Source organism: Trachypithecus francoisi, unplaced genomic scaffold (genome assembly GCF_009764315.1).
Source record: "Trachypithecus francoisi isolate TF-2019V2 unplaced genomic scaffold, Tfra_2.0 Lachesis_group2, whole genome shotgun sequence".
Lineage (NCBI taxonomy): Eukaryota > Metazoa > Chordata > Mammalia > Primates > Cercopithecidae > Trachypithecus > Trachypithecus francoisi.
The window spans coordinates 65,399,136-65,422,267 of NW_022681465.1; the positions used below are offsets into that span (position 1 = coordinate 65,399,136).

The following is a 23,132-nucleotide window of genomic DNA, read 5'->3' on the forward strand; positions in this document are numbered from 1 at the left end:
ACCATATTTACAGAAATGTAAAGTACTATGCTACAGTATGTGTATGCAACACCATTTATCTGAAGAAACAATTCATAATAGGTTGTAAAACATTCTCTTACTACGGTAACTGGTTAAAGTATATTAATAACGTTGCTTTACTGAATGCTTACTGTGCTTTCAATGCCAAAGTTAAGGCTCTGCATAACAAAGAACAAACGTGCTTGGTTTAATTTGTAAGTCTAGATAACATTACAGTTATATTGCACTGATTAGAATTAATCAACAACACCAGAACAAATCTATGTCAAGTCTGAATATTAAAACTTGAACGTAATTATATTGCTTTCAAACCTGTCTTATATTTATTTAGTCTGCAAATAGTGTAATAAAATCAGTATCTCAAAACCAGATAATACATTTGAGTCATTCAAACTGTTATCAAACATGTCACTGGAGAAGCAATTCAATCAATAAAAAAATTTCCAATTAGCATATTAATTATTTGCAAATAAAAGGTGATTCCAAAGTACACGAGGGAACTTGAGGACATATTAGTTTGTCTTCTCATTCTATATATCCCTATGAAATATTTTTGCACGATTAATTTCCAATAATCTAGGGGAAAAGATTTTGCTAATTAAAAGAAAACATCAGCCCAGCCTTTGCATTAATTATCACATATTCTATCTTGATAGGACTTAAATTAATGAGGCCCAGGCTCCTCCAAAATGGCACGTATTAAATAAAATCTGGACTTGACCGTGCATTCTTGTGGATATTGAAGTACATATGCATATTGGCTGCCAGGCAAATAAATTTTCAAAGTATGCAATTACCAAAGCTTTGTGGGCCTTGCCCCGCTATCCAGAAGCATCTCAATTACCTTCTAGTCATCAATGAAATAGGGTTCTGCAAAGATTCAAACTAGTTTTCTTGACCACCAAACACTTTTGCATATCAAATTTCCAAGCATACAAACGATTCCTTATAGAAAACAGAAAGTTCCTCACAAAAAACTAAGATCCCAACAAAAAGGAAAGAGACACAGTCTATTAAGTAGCCTTTTACATCCACTGCTAAACTGTCATTAGACTGCAATTAGGTAGTTCACGTTTTATTTTTATAGAGTTGTTCATGTTTCTAATTGATTGGCTCCTAATGCTAAGAGGGCATGGAGGGCAGGGTGAGGGCAGCAAAAAGGTACAACATCTATTTTGTTTTGCTTTTCCCCCCTCCCACCATCTAGTTCAGGTATTTTGTGATTGAATACCCTGCCCGCTATTTTAAGTTCAGTATCTGAGCATGCCCTTACTTCTTTCCCCTTTCCATTTACTTCCTGACATCTACAAAATGAGCCACCACATCTGACTGCCACTTACCACATGGTTCCCCTCTACTTTGCCTGCTCAGAAATCAACCGTTTCCCACAGTTCTCAGAGTTGCGCTGCTTCTGGGCCATTGTCTTCCTTTGCTTGAACATCTGACCGTTCTGCACAGTAAGAATCCTGTTTTTTGCATTTAGGGGCATACTTGCAGCACACTAATTGTTTTCCCATTTACTGTTCTTTAGGTTAAGTAAAATCTAAAATTTGGAAATTGTTTTAGTTCATTTTCTATTGCTTATAACAGAATACCTGAAACTGGATAATTTATAAAGAAAAGGATTTTATTTAAAGTTATGGAGACTAAGTGCAAGGTCGAGGTGCCACATCTGGTGAGGACTTTGCAGAGTGTCACATGGTGAGGGGGCTCAGCATGCTAACATGTGATCCAGCTTTTTTTTTTTTTTTTTTTTTCCCCCAGACGGTTTTGCTCTTGTTGCCCAGGCTGGAGTGCAGTGGCATGATCTCAGCTCACTGCAACCTCCGCCTCCCGGGTTCAAGCAATTCTCCTGCCTCAGCCTCCTGAGTAGCTGGGATTACAGGCACCAGCCACCATGCCCAGCTAATTTTTTTTTTTTTTGGTAGAGATGGGGTTTCACCATGTTGGCCAGGCTGGTCTCAAACTCCTGACCTCAGGTGATCCACTCGCCTCGGCCTCCCAAAGTGCTGGAATTACAGGCATGAACCACACTTGGCCTCTCTTCCTCTTCTTATAAAGCCACCAGTCCCACTCTCATGATAACCGATTAATCCACAGGTTAATCCATTCATGAGAGCAGAAAGAACCCTCACAATCCAATCATGTCTTAAAATCCCCACCTTTTGATACTGCCACATGAGGGATTAAATTTCAACATGAGCTTTGGAGGGGGCAGATATTCAAACCATAGCAGATATCATTCATTTTAACTTATCAACTTCTTTTCTGATATAACATTAGAATAATATCAGTATGTTAATTACCGGTACCATTTTTACAGGGGCAAAATTACTAAGTGAAAGCTAGTTCCGATTTTCTTTCACCTGAATAAAGATGACTTTTAAAACCTTAACGTAATAAAATGGAAAGAAGAAAATATAGATTCTATGAATGAGTCCACCCTCCAGTGAACTTTCTTTTTGGCCCATATTCTTCTCCTTCATGCAAACAGTGGTGACAAGGCACACAGTGTCTCTGCCTTCCCTGTTTCTATACCACTACTGTTAAATGCTGAACTCAAGTCCACACGAAAGAAAACAATGAGTATATAAATTACTTCAGATTTTTCAAGTGCTTCTATTCTTTAATTCTAAGAAAATTTTGACCTGCTTGGAGATGTTTTCTGATCAATAAACTATCTTCTGCAGATGTTTGCAATGTGTTGTAGATGGATTCTATACATGCAGTACAAATGAGAAGAACAAGAATAATTAGTGATTAGAATACCTAATACTTATTAATACCTTATCAAATGCCAGGCATTGTTCTAAATGGTTTGCATGTAATGCCTCATTAAATCCTTATAACACTCTATGAAGTGGATAGTATCATTATCCTATTTACAGAATAAAGAAACTGAGGTAGATTGAGATTAAACCATTTTTTCAGGTTCACAGAGACGAATGTTGCAGACCCTAGCACTGATGATCATAACCACTATGCAATCCTGCCTATTAAGAAATATTAAATGAGAATTGCTAAGTTATATATTCAACAGTTTAAAGGGGTTTTTTAAAAAACTATAGAATTTCACAGAGAAATCTCTCTCTCTAAAAAACTAACATCAAATATGAGTTTGAGCATGTTGATCATAGTAATTCAATTACATATATTAAGTTTTTAACAAGGATGCACCCTATCAAGTTGATACAAAAAGAGCTGGGTTGTAGCAAAATTAGATGTTGTAGCCTACTTGGAAATACTACTTAAATTTTTATCACTTAAAAGCTCATTACCAACTAAGAAAAAAATGGAATACTTGACATTTTGGTATCTGTGATATTAAAAAGAACTAATATTTAATATTCAAGTGGCAACAGCTTGTAGAGTTTGCACACAACACCCACAGGGATCGATTTTTCTCTAAAACGGCCTTCAGGAGTCTGCCTTTTAAACAGCTGACACGTCCTTTCTCCGTATCCCTCTTTCCTGCCAGCACCATGGGGTGCTCGTGGAGTGCAGCAGCAGACATGTAATTCTTCACTGCAGGATTTGTCTTTGCAAATAATGGAGAATGAGGGAAATTAAGAAAAATGTAATTTCCACAGAATCAACCTCAGTGTAATCTCGGCTACTAAAAATGCATAGATGTCTTTAGAGGGCTTTTCTCCATATGCACTCTCCGTCCCCTTTATATACCATCTATGAGGAGAGAGAAGAATCATTCGTACCTAATTGATCGTCAGTCATTCCACACCTGTACCAAGGCTGCATTATGACAAGTATACTGTTGCCTGACATTTTTCCAGTATGGCTAATTGTCGCAGTACTAATTTACTTACCTGTGGAATTTTCAACTTCCCCAGCCTGCTGTCAAGCAGATGCATAATAACGGAATAAAGGATTTAAAATGCCAAATATTATAAATTATTTCACTTATCTTTCAATAGAAGGCTTTGACTAAGCCACATATTAGGTGGCTATAATTACTCATTGCTGGAGTAAAAAACAAACAAAAACCTGTCACATATACATTTACCTGGTAGAATGACAAGAATCAAGTGAACCACTCTTTTCTGATGTAGAGAAAAAAATACTAATCAGATTACCTAAAACATGTTCTTGATCTGCATGGTTTAGAGTAAATGTACCAGTTCAATTACTATTATGTTCCGCATTACACAACACTTCCTTTTTGTTGTTGTTGTTATTATATTTAAGAATGTTTTTTCTATACCAAATGGTAAGACAAATGAGTAATTTACTGTTTTTTCTCCAAAAAAATGTGGAAAATTTCTAAAGGAGATATAGGCATATATGACTTTAATTGCATAAACTAGTAAACTAATTTGTAACATCTATACCAAGCAAATCTGGCCACCAGGATTTTTTTTATGGTAGATTGTGTTTTTGAAAATTAATATTTCCCATGGAAAGCTATCATGCACAAGTATAATAACTGACATTTTTGTTACAGTTTGTTACAGTTCTTACAGTTGATGGCCCTCACTGTGGTACTTAGATATATTTGATACATCTGTGAAAATTACCTAGCAACTGTGCAACTGTAATTTTTGTTATAACAAATGTAATTGTAATTTTACCAGTTTTAACAAATATGCCTGATTGTTTATGATAAAGGCAAAAATTTATAGATAAGGTTTAGGATTTTCTAAGGAAACTTGAATAGAATTGCTCATTTAATTCTTACAGTCTATTAAATACAAATTCTATAGGTTGCTTACTCACCCATCCTATAGTATTATTAGGTCCTCTAAGGAAAAAAAAAAGTTTTCTGGACAAGTTTGGGAAATGCTGGATTAAATATGTATAGACTTATCTTTATTGTTGCAAAATATCACTTTAGAAACTTTATTTCAGGCACTTTGATATGCTAATCTGCACTCCGAAGAGAAGGTGTATGGTCTTTTCCAGCCTTATTTGACCCAAAGGTCCTATCACAGCTCATCTCCGAAGCCAAGAGTCTGCAGAGCTGGCTCTGCCTGACTCACGCCTGGCACATCTCAGGGATTCAATACATTTTAGCGAAATTTCAACATTATCCATTTTCAATTGAATTCAAATGGTCTGTGATATTCTTTGCCTTAGACTTGTTCATGAGGATAAATATGCAAATAGAATCAGAAACACAAACTCATTTTTTCTACCAGATCTCAGCCCACATATTCCAAGGTAAAAGAGTAGCGCAATAATCCATTCTGGCACATTGACCTATAGCAACACTATTCCTTAAAATAGGATTTTTAAGCGGTAGAAAAGGAGAAAGAAAACAACAGCTTCCTACCCAGCACATGCCTTCCATTTAGCATGTCTGGAAGATCGTCTCCTTCATTTCAAAATTGATAGCCAACTTTTTTTGTTGTTTTGCTATTCAAATTTCTGTCCTCTTTTTTTCCAGCCTATTTGCTCTAACACTGAATTTTAAGCATCTCTAAAAATGCTTGATATGTTATTATTCTTTCCAGATATCCTCTGAGAGCCAAGCAAAGAACATTAAGGAAGGAAGGAGGAATGAGGCTGGATACGGTGCAGTGAAAAAGGCACTTCCAAGAGAGGGGCACTCACTACCCAGAGACTCGACGGTGCCATCAGCATGAGAACTTACCGCTACTTCTTGCTGCTCTTTTGGGTGGGCCAGCCCTACCCAACTCTCTCAACTCCACTATCTAAGAGGACTAGTGGTTTCCCAGCAAAGAAAAGGGCCCTGGAGCTCTCTGGAAACAGCAAAAATGAGCTGAACCGTTCAAAAAGGAGCTGGATGTGGAATCAGTTCTTTCTCCTGGAGGAATACACAGGATCCGATTATCAGTATGTGGGCAAGGTAGGATTCCTTTGAGTGCTTTGACATTCTGAGTTTAAAAGCCCGAAGAAGTTACTTGTAATAAATAGACGGGGAGGATGTGAACTATTCCCCAATATAGTAAGAATTGTTGCTTATCTGGTAAGACTTTTTTTTTTTTCACTTGAGTAGTTTCCGAAAGAAGACTGTAGCAAAAAGCTGAGAAATGTTAGCCCTGCAACAAAGAGAGAGAAAATGCTCCAGTTGAAAGTGAAACACCCACAACCAACCACATAGGATTATCATAAATCCTTTAATTTTTACTGTAGCTTTAAAAATGTGGTCTGGCTATTCTATAAAGTCGGGTGTATTAAAAATAGGAATGGAGAGATTAAGCTGTAAGGAAAGGAAGGCTCCTTTTTCTCTCATTCTAAAAGCAAATATTCTGAGCTATAGTCCTTTGGCCAAGTTCAAATTAACTACTTAACTCTGCTACCTATAGCACCGTCATTCTCTGGCCAAATGGAGCCTTTGGCTGTCAAAACCCACCACCGCCTTAGATTTGGCAGCTTCTGCTGCTGCTACTGTTTAGTCTTATCTCAAATAGTTGGCAAAAAACAGGTATTTCAAAATCTTGTGATTTAACTGTGGCAAAATTTGTAAAAGAGAAAAATGCTTATGTAAAAGTACTCTTTCCAAATATCATCTGACCATTTTACTGACTCCAGAAAGTAAAGTGAGGAGGCATCGCTTATTATAGCCCTCACAGATTACTGGAGCTGAGTCAGTGAAACAGCTTGGTGAGCCTGTCATCATGAGTTTCGTTGGAATTTTATCATCAGCTCCATCCTTGTTGCAGAATATCTGCATACTGAAAAGATGTCAAAGAAAAAACAGGGTTACAGGCTTGTGCTTTGTAGGTTCCATGCCTCATAAGGTAATATTGATTTTTTTCAAAATCATTGCTACATATCCCTTCCTAAACAAACTGATAATGAACATAAATAGATACATGAGACAAGGCATTCATTTATTATTACAGCTATGATTTTAAGACATCCATATTAGGTTATCATGCAAAAAACATACATTCTGCAGATTCCAAAGGCTGCATGTTCACACTTCAATCTGTGATCAAATATCCCTGAATAACCATATGTAAATATTCTCTTTAAGTATTTACCACCATAAATGAAGGGAAGCCATCCATGGCTTGGGCTGACGTAACCAGGAAGTATTCCAATGATGTGAATTATTAATGTGGAATAAAGTGAGAGAGGAAGTATTCGGTGAAGGGGTGAACATCAACACAGATCCCCAAGGATCTAGCCATGTATTTGCTGTGAAATTCACACTCTGTGTGACTACTAAAGACAGTTCAGCTACTTGTACTTCACCCCATTTCCTTTGTGAAATGTGAAGAGAACTAGGTGAATCAGGTGATGGTTGTAAAAAATAACCATCATCTTAAAATCTTTAAAGCACTTTTTACAACACAAATAGCATTGTTGCCATAGAAGATTAAGTTTTAAAAAGTGCTTTATCTAAATGATGGTTCCCCTTTTTCCTTTCCAGTTTTCCTCTCCAATTGTGATGTCATTTTACACCTATAATGCCACATATTCTTTAAAAAAAAAAGTGGGGGGAGGGGTGTTGGGGCAGCTTATTTCAGGATACTACAAACAGCAGTGGCTAAACCCAGGTAAGAATCAGTTTTACAATTATAATTATGAGAAGTAACAGTGCCATGGGGAAAACCTACAAGCTGTGGACTCGAGCAGATCCAAGAATGCGTCACTGTGCTGCCAGTTGCCAATTATGTGACCCAGGACAGGTTGTTAACCTTTCTGGGCTTTCATTTCTTCATCCAGAAAGTGTATGCAGCAATGCCTACCCGGTGGAGTTGCAGTAAAGTGATACAGGCACTAGTGGTAGGGACAGAGTAGGTGCATAAAGAAGTTATTATTATTGGTAAAAATCCATCGTATATGTTCTATTAAATCCATGTGTAACACATTGAAGTGGCATATTGACTTTCATATCACTGCAGAAGTAAAATGAGGTAATTAACAAAGCTCGGTGGAAAATACAGAGAATCATGGCAAAAATCTCTTCACAACCACAGCTTTAACTGGATTCGTTGGATTTGGATATTTTATTGGCAACTAGATAAATTTCCCTCCCTCCTCATCACCTGTCCTTCCCTGCTGCCCCTCCTTCTCCTCCTTGTAGTTATAATACATGAGATATTTACTGGAAAAAAAATCAAGGGCAACAACTGAAGTTGTCAAAGTTGCCACCGTGGCTGTATCAGACATGCGTTAGAGGTGGTTTTGAACTGTTGATATGACATTTTCTCAAATTCCTCTTTGAAGTTATATGATATCAACAGATCAAACAATTAGACGAGTATTTTTTACCACAATTAAAAATAATAGAAAAAAATACATTTTTAAAAAAGATAAAGGAGAGAGTTGCCCCTCATTTGTGGCCACAAGTTAGTCCACCTTTAATTTACCTGGAATAAAAGATACACCCAATGCGTGGCCGGGCGCGGTGGCTCAAGCCTGTAATCCCAGCACTTTGGGAGGCCGAGGCGGGTGGATCACGAGGTCAGGAGATCGAGACCATCCTGGCTAACACGGTGAAACCCCGTCTCTACTAAAAATACAAAAAACTAGCCCGGCGAGGTGGCGGCGCCTGTAGTCCCAGCTACTGGGGAGGCTGAGGCAGGAGAATGGCGTGAACCCGAGAGGCGGAGCTTGCAGTGAGCTGAGATCCGGCCACTGCACTCCAGCCTGGGTGACAGAGCGAGACTCCGTCTCAAAAAAAAAAAAAAAAAAAAAGATACACCCAATGCGATTATCCTGCTCCACTAGGTCAGGAAGCTTTTGGCAGGAAAAAAATGATTAGACCAGAGCTGAGGTTCCAAAACTTTCTTGGTTCACAGAGCCCTTAGGCTCAAAGAAATACCTTATAGTGCCATGTATTAAATAGTTAGACTCAAACAACTTAATAAGAATTTTTGCTTTAACAACTTAATAATTATTTGAAAAAATACACATAAATGGACAAAAAAAATTTATTTCACTCTTAACCACAGTTACAAATGGTATGTGTGCATCTCTTGAGCATGGCACAATTTCTCAATCAGATTGGACACAGCCCTCTCATTTCCTTTCCCACCTTGATTTTTGCACTGTAATTGCTTTTTATTACAGCCACTATGGAAAAGCCAGCTTTATAAATATAAATCATTGAAAGGAATGCAGCACCACCTACTGTTGAAACTGTGAACTACCTGGAGCGAGTAATTCGCAAGGGGTCTGGAGAGGTCACGTGCTGCTGAATTTCCCTCCTTTTCCCTCCTTTTTTTTTATTTTTTATTTTTCTTCTTGTTTGAACTGTGGTCTTGCTCTGTCACCCAGGTTTAAGTTCAGCAGCGCAATCTCTGCTTACTGCAGTCTTGGCTTCCTGGGCTCAAGCTGTCCTCCCACCCCAGCCTCCCAACTAGCTGAGACTGGAGACATGAACCACCGCACCAGGCTATCCCTCCAAATTTTAAAATATTTCCTGATCAGCTCCCTCCTGCAACCCAGGTTGCCTCAGTGCATACTCTGGGAACCATTAGAATAGTCAGGTTGACATATAAAGGTATGCCAAGGCTAATAGAACCTTTAATCATGCTATTTAAGCAGATTACTACTAAATAAAAATCACTCGGAGCCCATCGTGGGTGCCTAACACTCAAAGGATCTATCTGTATGTGGAAGGATAGAAGCATTAACTGAGGAAAAGTAATACTGTTGAGAAAATAAAACTTAACATAGAAGAAATGTTTACATTATAAACATCTGTTTGTCTTTGTGTTGATTTGAAATTATGATGATGCAAATTAATTTGTGGTAAGTCATCGTGAGGATGGTGGAGTGAGGAAAATGAGAGTAAGTGAGGGAAACAAAGGGCTTTCAGGTGTAGAAGGGAGAAAAAAAGAGAGGGTCATGGCTGGCGGTAGGGGTCACAGCAGCCAAAGAGGAGTCCAGGAGCTGGAGTGACAATGACGAGAACAGACAAGATGGTGCTTTACAACTGAAGCACAAGCAACTGCAGTGAGACCTTGCTCCTCCGTCTTAACCTTTCTGAACCTTCCACTGCGTTCTGTTGCCAGTGAGATGAATGCAGAGACACAGACAAGACAAGGTGGGGAGGAATAGTGGAGAAAGCCCATTATAGCTGAAATATTGACAAAGCAAATTCTGATTTACAAGAAAATGTCAACTTCCACTCACTTAAAATGGTGCTGGCAGGGAGAGGTAACAGGATAGGGAGAAATAAGTGGTCCTGTATTGGATAAGTTTCTGAGTTTGTGAGTTTCAGATATAAAACCCGGATGTGATTGTTTTCCAAACCGCATCTCCATTTGGGGGCTGCTTGGAGCTGCTTTAGCTTGAGTGGCATCTGTGTCACCTGGGAACGTGTTTGAAATGCAGAGTCTCAGGCCCCACCTCCAATCTGAGTGAATCAGAAATTTGCATTTTAACAAGATCCCCAGGTGAATCGAATGCATGTTAAAATTTGAGAAGTGCTGCTTTTAAAAATGCCTTCCCTGGGTCTCACCTCCCCAGACATTCTGATTTAGTTGGTTTTTAATTATTTATGATTCTAACATATTGCCAAATTTGGGAACCACTGTCCTAGGAGGATGTTACTGCCAATCGTGATAACAAAATGTGGCAAGTTCAGTGATAAATTGAGCATCCACAAAGTGTTATCAAAATAAAAAGGAGAAGAGCCAACCAGGCTCTAGGGCTCAGCAGAGCTTCCTAGGTATTTGAACCCCATCTAAAGACAGAGCAAGTGTTAGCTTATACTGCAGAGGGAGAATTGCCAGGACCTCCCAATTAATCGGATAGAGAAGCCAAAGGTCCGAAAGCTGGAGTTCAAAGGGTCAGAGATTTAGAGATTGAACAACCAGCAGAGTGAAAGAGTCCTCACACTGACACAGAAAACATAAAGAGGTACATATTTTCTTGTCGTGGGCTAAAGAAAAGAGTGTTTTATTTTTGTACAAAATCCACTTGGGTTATCTTTGGCTTATGTAAACTTAATATAATAGAAAAATGGAGGGAAGCCTTATCATTCCACATTTTCAGAGATCCCTGTAACTCTCTAGCCTGTTTTCTGTAATGCAGCAATCTCCTGGCGAGGATTGGTAGATAGTCTAAGATTATACTCCATAAGAAAAAAAGAGCACAGGTAGATGTAGACACAGATTCGATTTTGAAGACAGAGGCATTCATTAATACAAAGATGAATTTACTTAAAATAGCAGAATTATGCCTAACTTTAGGCAGAAGATTTGCACAGTGCCATTCAACAGCTACAGCAACACTTAATTCCCATCTGCTCCATTTTATCTTCCACAATGTTCCTTAACTCCTCCTTCCACACAATTTATACATAAGACCAGCCTCCACTAAAGCATTCGAGGTGTTTCTATTTTTAGTAACATGCCAGGAGCTCTGTTTTTATGGAATTTAATGAACTGTATACTTTCAAAGGTATTTTCTGATGGAAGTTGGTGATGGTTTTGGGGGGACAGTTTTCAAAAAAAAATTGATAGGCTGTATTTTTTTTAAATATTATGAAAATGTGGGTTCTATTTGAAGCTCTAACATATAGGCTTTCCAATATGCCTTTATCCTCTGTCTTTAAAATTAATGTCTACCCAATTCAGTGAAGCCACTCTTCTCAAGATAATTAGACAGTAAGGTTTTAACGGACTGTAAAAATAAAAGTTGTCAGCATTACACACCTTTAAAATTAGAAATGAGCAATTATTTGTTACTATAATTACATGATCCAAATTAGTAAACATGAAGCAATATTTTATCCATTCTGAAAGGTTACTTAAAAGATGCCATCGTTGAAATGTTGCTTTTTCTAATTCTTACACTAATTTGTTTTTCCCTAAAAAGAGCATAAGCTGAAGAGTAGAAACCTCCTGGCACTAATTCCATGTGTGATTCAGCGAGTCTCTGAACCACTTGTTGCTTCAAATAGCAATATCAGATGAAAGCATCGTCATAGCTGATATTTTCTGAGCACTACTTTGTTCTAAACCCTGTCCTAGGCGCTTCAAATGGGTTATCTCATTGGATTCTCGCAGCAACCCTAATGCATGGATATTGTTTCCATCCCTGTGTTACAGATGAGTAAATTAAGGCTCAGAGCAGTCAAGTATTTCAGGCCATTGTCTCACATTGCTAAGACCCCAACAGACGATACTGTCTGGCCACCTAGCTATTCAGTTATATACCCACCCCTGTATGTCCACTTTGCAAAGCCATTTTGAAGCACAAGTGGAAAAAAAAAAAAACCCGGAACATGCGTTGGTGTTCAATGATTGCATTCTAACAATACCATAAAAACTTATAGAGAATGTATTGTGTGAAACCCAAAGGTAGAGAGAAAAAAAAATTTTTTAAGGCTACTTTTAAAGAGCTGCACGAATATGTTTGCATTATTGTTATGCACATTCCTTTTACTTTTTCATTTCCAGAACACATTAGTGGTATTCAAAATAGTTACATATGAGCATTTTAAAAGGAGATATGCAATTAGTGATCTTTCTGGTCACTGTGATTTTTTTTTTAAGTGTCTTTTTCTTTCCCTTGATAACCCTCTCTAAACTTCTGTTCTGGTTCAATGACCTGCAATAATCTTTTCTCACTGAATCAGGGCAAGTGCCTTTGGGCATATCTCTCTTCTTCTTCATTTAAATTTAATGCTCAGCCATTTAACTAACATTTTTATATTTCTATGAGTTAGCATATTTAAGAGAAAGTGCATGCACACACTTGCCCATCGGATATACTTCTTAGAAAATATTTCTAGAAGTAACTTCCCAACAGCCATTATTGTAAATAATCCTCATTTGTTTCCACCAGTTGGTTTCACTTTCTTAATGACAAAAGTTTCAATTTGCTATTTGACACTAAGAAAATGTCTTGTATAGCATCACTTTTCTGGCTCTTAAGCTTCCCTCTGTGCACAGCTCATGTGGAAAGCAGAAAAGTTAAAATGTCTGGCCTTGGTCATAAACACAAGGCAACTCTTACCTTGGCCAACCGCACAGCAGAGTAATAGAGAAAGCCTCACAAGGAGCCAATCCCAGATCCTGCAGCTTCCATTTCATCATGCTGGTGGAATCCTAGAGCCTCCTTCCTGCTTGAATTCAATTTGTTGAACAAAATGGAGGGATACAGCTGGGCGTGTGGCTTAGGCCTGTAATCCCAGCACTTTGGGAGGCCGAGGCAGGCATATCACTTCAGGTCAGGAATTCGAGACCAGCCTGGGCAACGTGGCAAAACCCCATCTCTACTAAAAATACAAAAATTAGCCAGGCGTGGTAGCGCATGCCTATAATCCCAGCTACTCAGGAGACTGAGGCATAAGAATCGCTTGAACCTGGGAGGCAAAGGTTGCAGTGAGCCGAGATCGCGCCTGCACTCCCAGCCTGGGCAAGAGAATGAGACTCTGTCTCAAAAAAATAAATAAATAAACAAACAAGGAGTCAAGTAAAGAGTGCAGGGTTTGCATCCTTTTTGTTCCCACTTTAGCTGTTACTTCCACACCCCAACATGTTAAACAGAGGTAGAAGTTGTTGCAAGGTTAGAGAGGCTCCCATTCTTATTATGGACACAGCCCTTTGAATCTATTCTATAGGCATTTTTAAGTATTTCTTTATTGATCAGCATAACTTGTTCGTAGTATTAGTAAATCATGTAAATACTGATTGCACCAGAGTTCTTCATTTTTTTGTCATAATATGGGTCTGTAGTGGCAGATGGGAATATAAATAAGCTGAATGTCAACATCCTGCCTTACATTTCTTTTCAAATCAAGATCTCTAATTGTTTTCAACTTCATTTGAGATTCAGAGAGTACATGTGCAGGTTTGTTAGTTGGTTATATTCCATGAAGCTGAGGTTTAGGGTACAGCTGATCCCATCACCTAGGTACTGAGCATAGTACTCTACGGTAAGTTTTTCAACTCCTGCCCCTCTCCCTCCCACCTCCCTCCCCACTCTAGTAGTCCCCAGTGCCTATTGTTGCCATCCTTATGTCCATGAGTACCCAATGTTTAGCTCCCACTTATAAGTGAGAACATCCCATATTTAGTTTTCTGTTCTTGTGTTAATTCACTTAGGATAATGGCCTCCAGCTACATCCATGTTGTTGCAAAGGACATGATTTCATTCTTTTTTATGGCTGCATATAGTATTCCACGATGTATACATACCACATTTTCTTTATCCAGTCTACCATTGATGGGCACCTAGGTTGATTCCATGTCTTTACTGTTGTGAATAATGCTGCATTGAACATGTGAGTCCATGTCTCTTTTTGGTAGAACAAAAATCCCTCATTTTAATTGTGACTAAACTTTATTTCAAAAATCAGATAATAAATTCCTGACATATTGTAATCAAGCATCAACAGATTCCTAAACCACTGGTATTTTTCATTTCCATTGATATGAAAAGCCAAGAATACATTGTAACCAGAATTATACATTTAACTTTTAGAGGCCTCAACCTCTCTAGCCAAATTTAAAAATGTCTTCCTTATGTTCCACCCACATTTACCAAAAACAAACAGACGTTTGGGAGGGGTCCTCCCTTTGATAGCCTTCATCAAATTAGGAGATTATGTTTAGATATCAATGTGCCATTGCAACCTGGAGGGGGCAACTCTATGTGCTGGTGTAGGCTGCTGGGAGCAAATTCCTATCTTCCTACAAACTTTTATTTTGCCAGTTACCAAGATGACAACAAAATATGACCGTCATGAACATGCTAAATATATCAGTGTTCTTTGCAAACCTTTCTTTCCATCTAGAATTGAAGATAGATCAAAAAGAAGTACAGAATTCCCCACAAGAAAATTAGAGCTTTTTTATCACAATTATCAATACATAAGTAAAAGTAATGGGTATCCTCAAAGGCCCACGTAAGGAGTCAAATTTGAAATTACGTGACCTGGAATAAGAAGAGAAGAAGCATGCCAAAATATTTCCCAGGGAAAGCATTTATAGTTTCTTCCCATTTTTTTTTCACAGAGCATATATATGCACAAAAAAGAGAGGCATTTTAAAAGATTAAATATATACATGCGAGAAAAATATTAATAAATAGGTGAGTTGGTGTGTTTCAAAGGACTTAAGGGCAGTGATGAGGGCATAACAAAAAGCTTGAAATATCACTCTGAATGTGGGATTTAATGCCCACTAGAGGGAATAGAGATTGCAGTTAGGAAGGTAGTTGAAATTATCTCAGTTATGGCCTTTTTGGAATAGATTTGGAGAGAAAATGCTTTTCATTCCTTCAACAATTACTCACTAGAGAGTGTAAGTCAATAGCATGGGCAGACTGTCTAGTTTCAGCCTCGGCTGCACTTCTGACTATGTGTGTAATATTAGGCAAGTAATTTAATCTCCCTGTGCCCCCTTGATTCCTTAACTGTTAAATGAAAGGAGTCATAAAATTATTGAGGTGATAATTAAATAAGTTAATACACAGAAAAGGCTTAGAACAGGGCCCGACATCTCACACTTACTAGTAAGGAACTAAAGCAAGACCCGCGTAAGGAGGGAAGATGCCCTGCTGTGAAGGGTGCCTTCAAAGAACAGGTGAAATGGAGAGAAAGAAGAGCCGAAGGTGAACAGGTGATCCTACTCATGGCCAATGTTGTGAAGCCAGGTATTATGGGTCAGAAGATGGTGCCAAAGCAGTGAAGGCAGCCGAGTCTGATGCATCAACAGCAATTCGGAGCATGAGTTTATATAAAAATATGAAGTTGCCTTTATTAATCTAACTGTAAGAAAAATAATATGCACATGACACCTCACATTGTTTGAGGATCCCTGGCAACTGGTAGATTCCCCTCTATTTAAGGATATTTATCCTTTCATTTGAAAACATCATCATTTTATGGTACAATTTGGGGTTTATATTATTTCAATTACCATGAATGTTATTATAGAACCTGGTTAACTCTTGTTTCTTTGTAATAAGAAAGTTTAAGATGCCCAACAATTTTTAAAATGATCTTTTCGCTTGGGTTTTAATAAGGTTTTAAATAGGAATTGTTATCACAGTTAAGTTAGGATTAATATCATAATCTCCTTATATAATTGAACCAAAGTTTTATTGTGAGAAAATTGCTATTGATTTAATTACTTAATTACCCGGAATGTTTCACCTTTTTAAGAGTAGAATAATTAATTCTTTGTTTAAGGTTGAACTTTGACCTTAAATATATTGAGCAGTGTTTCAAATTGGATCCCAGGCCTACTCTTTCAATTAGTACTTCAGACATTTAATGCAAACTTTGGAATACTTACATCTTTGCAAACTCTGCAAGACCCTAGCCGACATGTCTTACTCATCCTTATATACCCAATAGTGCCTAGCACATATTTTTGCACATAAAAACAGCCAAATACTACTTGAATTAAGCTACAGTGAGCACAAAATATTAAAAAACCACCTTGTTGTCTAAAAGCTACCTTCCAGTTTTTCCAGCTTTATTGAGGTATAATTGATAAAAATTATATATATTTAGGGAGTACAATACGATATTTTGATATACATTGTGAAATGATTACTATCATGCTAATTAGCATACCCATCACCTCACAGTTACCATTTGTGTGCATGTGTATTTGTGTGTGTGATGAGAACATTTAAGATCTATTCCCTTAGCCAATTTTAAGTATACAGTACAATATTAACTACAGTCACCACGTTGACATTTGATTTCTATGCCTCCCAGTTGATTGATGCAATGATTTGGTATGAATATCATTGGTAGTGTTTTGTGGTATTAGCTTGACAATGGAAAATCTCATGTCTTTAAAGTTCAAGGATGTTTTAGATAGTAAACATATAAACCAAGTATATTATGAAAGTCTTTCTATGAAAACTACCTCTGGAAATTTCATATCAAAGTGGCACAAATATTTTATAATACAAAAGAAGAAAACTCAAGCTTCCTTAGTGCAAAACGAAGAAACTAAAGACAACACGGTGGTCCGTGCACAAACTAACAAGAAAAATAAGAAAAGACATAACAAATAATATTGTATCATGAAAGCTAGTTCCTTTGAGACGTTTACAAATTAAAATCAACATTATTTAGGGTCTCAGCAGAAGAAAGTTTGAAACAAAATGAGAAAAAGGCAAACAGATTTGGCCAATGGAAAGCAAATTTCTTTTTCTTAAACTTGCTAGGAAGCTACATTGTACAGACAATTCAAGTGTTCAGTAAAAGAGAAATCATTTAAAACCTGAGATTGTTGATTGCAACGATTCACAAAAGTATCAGCTATAGAGAGAAATGTGATAATGCAGGGACAGAAAAATTCTATATAATGACATTCTTTTAACCAACTATATCTTTTAACCAACATATTTTGAGTTCTCACAGAAAACAATCATTTCTGGAAAATCTCATCTTAATGCTTTCTACTACTTGTGAGTACAAATCAGAAAAGAAGCACAAAAGAGGAAATGTAGAGAAAATCCTGCTTTAAAATACAGTTATACAAAGCTTTAGCATGCTGGATTGTTTTGTTTTGTTTTCATAAATTGAAAAACATAAAAATCTGGCCCATTTCCTTATTATTCTGGAGCATGAGGCTTTTTGAGGGGTCAGAGGTATTAGGGGTCAGTGAGGATCAATACCCACCCCCCCGAGGAAGCAAAGTTCCCCTTTAGGAAATAAGAAAATCAGCCAGGCGCGGTGGCTCAAGCTTGTAATCCCAGCACTTTGGGAGGCCGAGACGGGCGGATCATGAGGTCAGGAGATCGAGACCATCCTGGCTAACCCGGTGAAACCCCGTCTCTACTAAAAAATACAAAAAACTAGCCGGGCGAGGTGGCAGGCGCCTGTAGTCCCAACTTGGGAGGCTGAGGCAGGAGAATGGCGTAAACCCAGGAGGCAGAGCTTGCAGTGAGCTGAGATGGTACCACTGCACTCCAGCCTGGGCGACAGAGCGAGACTCCATCTCAAAAAAAAAAAGAAAGAAAGAAAAGCATTATACTTGACCACTGAACAACCTAAGGGGTGAGGGCACCAACCTGCACAGTTGAAAATTCTTGTATAGCTTTTGACTCCCCAAAAACTTAGCTACAAATGGCCTACCATTGACTGGAAGCCTTAACACATATTTTGTATGTTATATTGTTATATACTGTCCTTTTAAAGTAAGCTAGAGAAAAGAAAATATTGTTCAGAAAATCATGGCTGGGCACAATGGCTCATGTTTATAATCCCAGAACTTTGGGAGGCCGAGGTAGGTGGATCACTTGAGCCCAGAAGTTCCAGACCAGCCTGGGCAACATGGCAAAACCCCATCTCTACCAAAAAAGAAAAAATTACAAAAAATTAGCCAGGCATAGTGGCATGCACTGTAGTCTCAGCTACCTGAGAGGTCAGAGGATCTCTTGAGACTGGGAGGTCAAGACTGCAGTGAGAAAGATCATGCCACTGCACTCTGGCCTGGGTGACAGAGTGAGACCCTGCCTCAAAAATATATACATAATAATAAAAAGAAAATCATAAGGAAGGGAAAATATGTTTACTATTGATCAAGTGGAGGTACTATTGATTAAGTGGATCATCTTAAAGGTCTTCATCCTTATACCCTTCATGTTGGGGAGACTGAGGAGGAAGGAGGGGTTGGTCTTGCTGCCTCAGGGGTGGCAGAGGCAGAAGAAAATCTAAGTATAAGTGGACCCATGCAGTTCAAATTCATGCTGTTCAAAGGCCAACTGTACTTTCTTATCCTGTTTGTGCCTTGACTGTTCTGTCTATCCTCTCAACCACATGTATCATGTTAAAAGAAAAAACAAAGGGCAGCTATTTAGCTTATATTAAAGCTATGATCTTGCTGATTACCAATCCACTTGCCTCTGAAAGGAAAATAGAGTGTTCAAGTCAAATCAAGAAAATCAAGTGACTTGGGCAAAGTTGAGTGGCGGTGCTTCATTTCATTTTACCTCCTTTTCAACAGTAGACATCGCTTCCCTGAGTTGTAAAATGATAATGTGGCTGTCGAAATCTTGACTGCCACACAAACCAGCAAGTAACATCTAAAGGAGGGGAAGGTCTAGGATGGGAGAGAGAGAAAAGAGAATTCAACACAAGAGAAAGTATTCCCTGGCAGGCTACGAGTCATCACAGATTACCTTGTAGCAGAGTTTCATGGCAGAAAACTTGTAGTGAAGCTAGAGAGCAATGATAATATTGTCTCGTATTGTGTCTAGCTTTACAGCTTATAAAATGCTGTCTTGTGTACAAGCATTCCTCAGGTGATCCACATACCACTGTCTAGTTGAACTGCCTCAGGTGATCCACATAACCACTGTCTAGTTGAACTGCCTCAGGTGATCCACATAACCACTGTCTAGTTGAGCTTCCTCAGGTGATCCACATAACCACTGTCTAGTTGAGCTTCCTCAGGTGATCCACATAACCACTGTCTAGTTGAGCTTCCTCAGGTGATCCACATAACCACTCTCTAGTTGAACTGCCTCAGGTGATCCACATAACCACTGTCTAGTTGAACTTCCTCAGGTGATCCACATAACCACTCTCTAGTTGAACTTCCTCAGGTGATCCACATAACCACTGTCTAGTTGAACATGATTCATTCCTTTTGCGTGTGAGCAAACATAGGCTCAGAGGAGTTCAGGGACCGCAGGGCCATTGCCAGCACAATACCAAAGCTGAGGCTAGAGTACAGCTTTCTTTAGGGGTTTAAGTCTGATACTCTTTCCCTATATCACATTATTAAAATATTAAAGTAGCAGAGAGTGGCCGGGCGCGGTGGCTCAAGCCTGTAATCCCAGCACTTTGGGAGGCCGAGACGGGCGGATCACGAGGTCAGGAGATCGAGACCATCCTGGCTAACACGGTGAAACCCCGTCTCTACTAAAAATACAAAAAACTAGCCGGGTGAGATGGCGGGCGCCTGTAGTCCCAGCTACTGGGGAGGCTGAGGCAGGAGAATGGCGTAAACCCGGGAGGCGGAGCTTGCAGTGAGCTGAGATCCGGCCACTGCACTCCAGTCCGGGCGACAGAGCGAGACTCCGCCTCAAAAAAAAAAAATAAATAAAAAATAAAGTAGCAGAGAGTATTTCAGATATGGTGGACAAATGAAACAATGACATAAATGAGAGGGAGAGGAGCACAAAAGTTCATGCCACTGACATCGCAGTGAGGACACTTTCCCCAGCCGGGGCCATCAGATAGTATGAATTTCTGTTCACTAGTGTTTCAGTTGGTTTCTTTAACTGAAGGAGGAGGAGGGGGAGAAGGAGAGCTTTTGAAATGGAGGAGGAAGAGGAGAGGAGGAGAAGAAGAAGGACAACAGAGAAACGAGAAAGGGAGCTTTCAATATGAGGAGGGAGGAGGAGAGCTTTTGAAATCTAAGCTGGTTCCCAAGCAAAAAAAAAAACTAATAAATGAACTCATTATCTTCTTTCCTAGAATCATTTGCCATTAATTCCCTGACCATATGAGAGGTTATAGAATTCAATTTACTCATCATTTATTGTGCACATACAGGATGCTTGAGAGTTATGAATTTAAGTAAAAAATAGTCATTTGTCTCAAAAAAAAATAGTCATTTGTCTTATAGAGATACATAGCTTTAACTTTTTAGATCCTAAGTAAAAGTCAACATAAAAGAATATAATATCCAACATATTTTTTACCTTTCAAGAAGAACACGTTTTGGGAAAAGTCCATTTGCTATTAAGGAACACATTTTTTTGAATTTCTGCCCTTTGAATTATCATATCTCAAACACCTGCATTTTATCTATTGATATTCTCCTCCAAGGCATATGTGTCAAACAGAAAGAGAGAGAGAGAAAGAGAAAGGAGGCTGGGGGAGTGTGTGTGGGGGGTGTGTGTGTGTGTGTGTGCGTGTGTTCTTTTTTGGGATTGCTGAAGAGATTACACATAAGGCAAAATGGTAGTATTCTAACTGGTGAGTTACAATGCCTTACTAAATCAATTTTTGACTGGGATCTGGCTCTCAGCTTGATTTACCACTGGCTTTTTGAAAATGAAAATGTTAGACTAAGCAGGAGCTGAGACTAATGTCACAGTCTGCCAAGGCGAGAGAGACCTTGGACTTCAAAAGCCAAGCATAAAGCAGTAAACAATGCCTTTTTGGGGAAACAACTTTATGCAGTTAATAAACCAAAAGGCATTTGTTTAATTGACAAATCCGAAATGAACAATAACATTTATTATAGTTTGTATCATTTGTGCCAGTAGAATTTACGAATAACTTAGCCTGGGGTCTGATATAATAAATACAAGGAATACAGAAATGTTTATCATCAGTGTGGGTAGGGTTGCTTTGATGTGAATGAGAGTAGACTTTGGAATCAGGCAGGCCTTGGTATCCTTTCTGGCTCTGTGCTTAACTTTGGATAAATTACTAAATCTCTCTGGCCTCAGTTTCCTAGTCTGAAAAAATGAAGAAAATAAAAGTTACTCCTTGGAGTCATTGTGAGAATTAATGGATGGCAACACACTAATCATTTTTGCAGTACCTGATACACAGTAAAGCATTCAGGAAGGGTTAGTTTTCTTCCCTCCTCCACTAGGATTCTTGAAGGACCACATGCAGTTTCAGTTCACCTTGAATTTCAGAAATATGGAGCTACTGTCTTAGTTTCTTGTTCCTGCTATAACAAGTCACCACAGATTTGTGTCTTAACACAATACAAATGTATCATCTTGTAATTCTGGAGGTCAGAAATGGGTTTCACTGGGCTTAAATCAAGGTGTCTGCAAGATGTCTTTATGGAGGCTTCAGGGAAGGATCCATTTCCCGTCTTTTCCAGCTTCTAGATACCATCTGAATTCCTTGGCTTCTCGGCTCATGGCGCCTTCTTCCATCTTCAAGGCCAGAAGCATAAGGGCTTCAAATTCTCTCTCTCTCTCTTCCTTTCTTCCTCTCTCTCTCTCTCTCCCAGTCCTCAGCTCCTATCATCACATTTCCATCTCTCACTCCAACTCTCCCCTGTCTCTTTCCCTTGTAAGGACCCTTGCCATTACCTTGGGCTCACCTGGGTAATCCAACATAATCTCCCCATCTCAAAATCCTTATCTTGATCACATGCATAAAGTCCTTTTTGCCATGTGAGGAAACACAGTCACAGGTCCCGGGAATTAGGACATGGACATCTTTAGGGGAGTGGGTGCATTAGTCTGCCTACTACCACTATTATCACTCTAAAGTTGTGTTCATTTAAGTTACTCTATTACTTTTGACATGAAATTCAAAGTATTGGGTGTAAAAAAATAATTGTCAAGGGAATTAGTAAATTTCTGTTGTGTTTAGGCTTAAACTTCTTTTGCTTTTAGCACTTTGTCAAAAATTCTTCTCCACATGACACAAGTCTGTTTCAGGGATTATTAAATGCAACAAAAGATAAAAAATTGAATTGAGTAGGGTTATGCAGAATCTCTGCAAATACAGATCCCTTATGATATTATTTAAGTTATTTTAAAAGTCACAAGGTACATACTGATAAGAAAGATGGATGGATGGATGGATGGATGGATGGATGGATGGTAAGACAGATAGGAGATAGATGCATAGATAGACAGACACAGAGATTTAAAAGCTTGATCAATGTTCTCAATTTTCTGACCCCAGGGGATATTTGGAAATATCTGGAGACATTTTTGGCTGTCACAACTTGGAATGACGCTACTGGCATCTAGTAGGTAGGGACCAAGGACTCTGCTGAATATCCTATAATGTATGGGACAGCTCCCCAAACAGTTACCTAGCCCAAAATGCCAATAGAGCAGAGACTGAAAAACACTGAACTAGATAATTCTTTGTAACTCAAAATATTGTTTGGTACAGAGTAAGCCTTTAATGAATGTTTATAGAACTAAATGTAAAAACTCAGGAAAAAATGTATTGTGGTTAATAGAGTAGGCCACCTGGACTCAAATCTTGCTCTTATTCATGCTGTCATGCTGAGGAGTGATTTACCTCCTGTATTGCCTCAGTAGCATCATCACTTAAGAGGGGATAAGAATAGAATCATGGGAGGAGGTTCCAAGATGGTCAAATAGGAACAGCTCCAGTCTACAGCTCACAGCATGAGTGACGCAAAAGACGGGTGATTTCTGCATTTCCAACTGAGGTACCAGGTTCATCTCATTGGGGCTTGTCGGATAGTGGGTGCAGCCCACGGAGTGTGAGCCAAAGCTGGGTGGGGCAT

At 38.6% G+C, this 23,132-nt stretch overlaps 1 protein-coding gene across 2 annotated transcripts in view; it reads left to right on the forward strand.

The window, feature by feature from the left end:
- The window catches only part of CDH6 (cadherin 6), a 141,402-nt gene that overhangs the window by 66,957 nt on the left and 51,313 nt on the right, over positions 1-23,132 (forward strand). For both annotated transcript variants that reach the window (XM_033179266.1, XM_033179267.1), the window contains exon 2: positions 5,490-5,845. In XM_033179266.1, coding sequence (XP_033035157.1) covers positions 5,618-5,845 — 228 coding nt within the window. In that variant the 5' untranslated portion in view covers positions 5,490-5,617. The remainder of the gene's footprint in view (positions 1-5,489; positions 5,846-23,132) is intronic.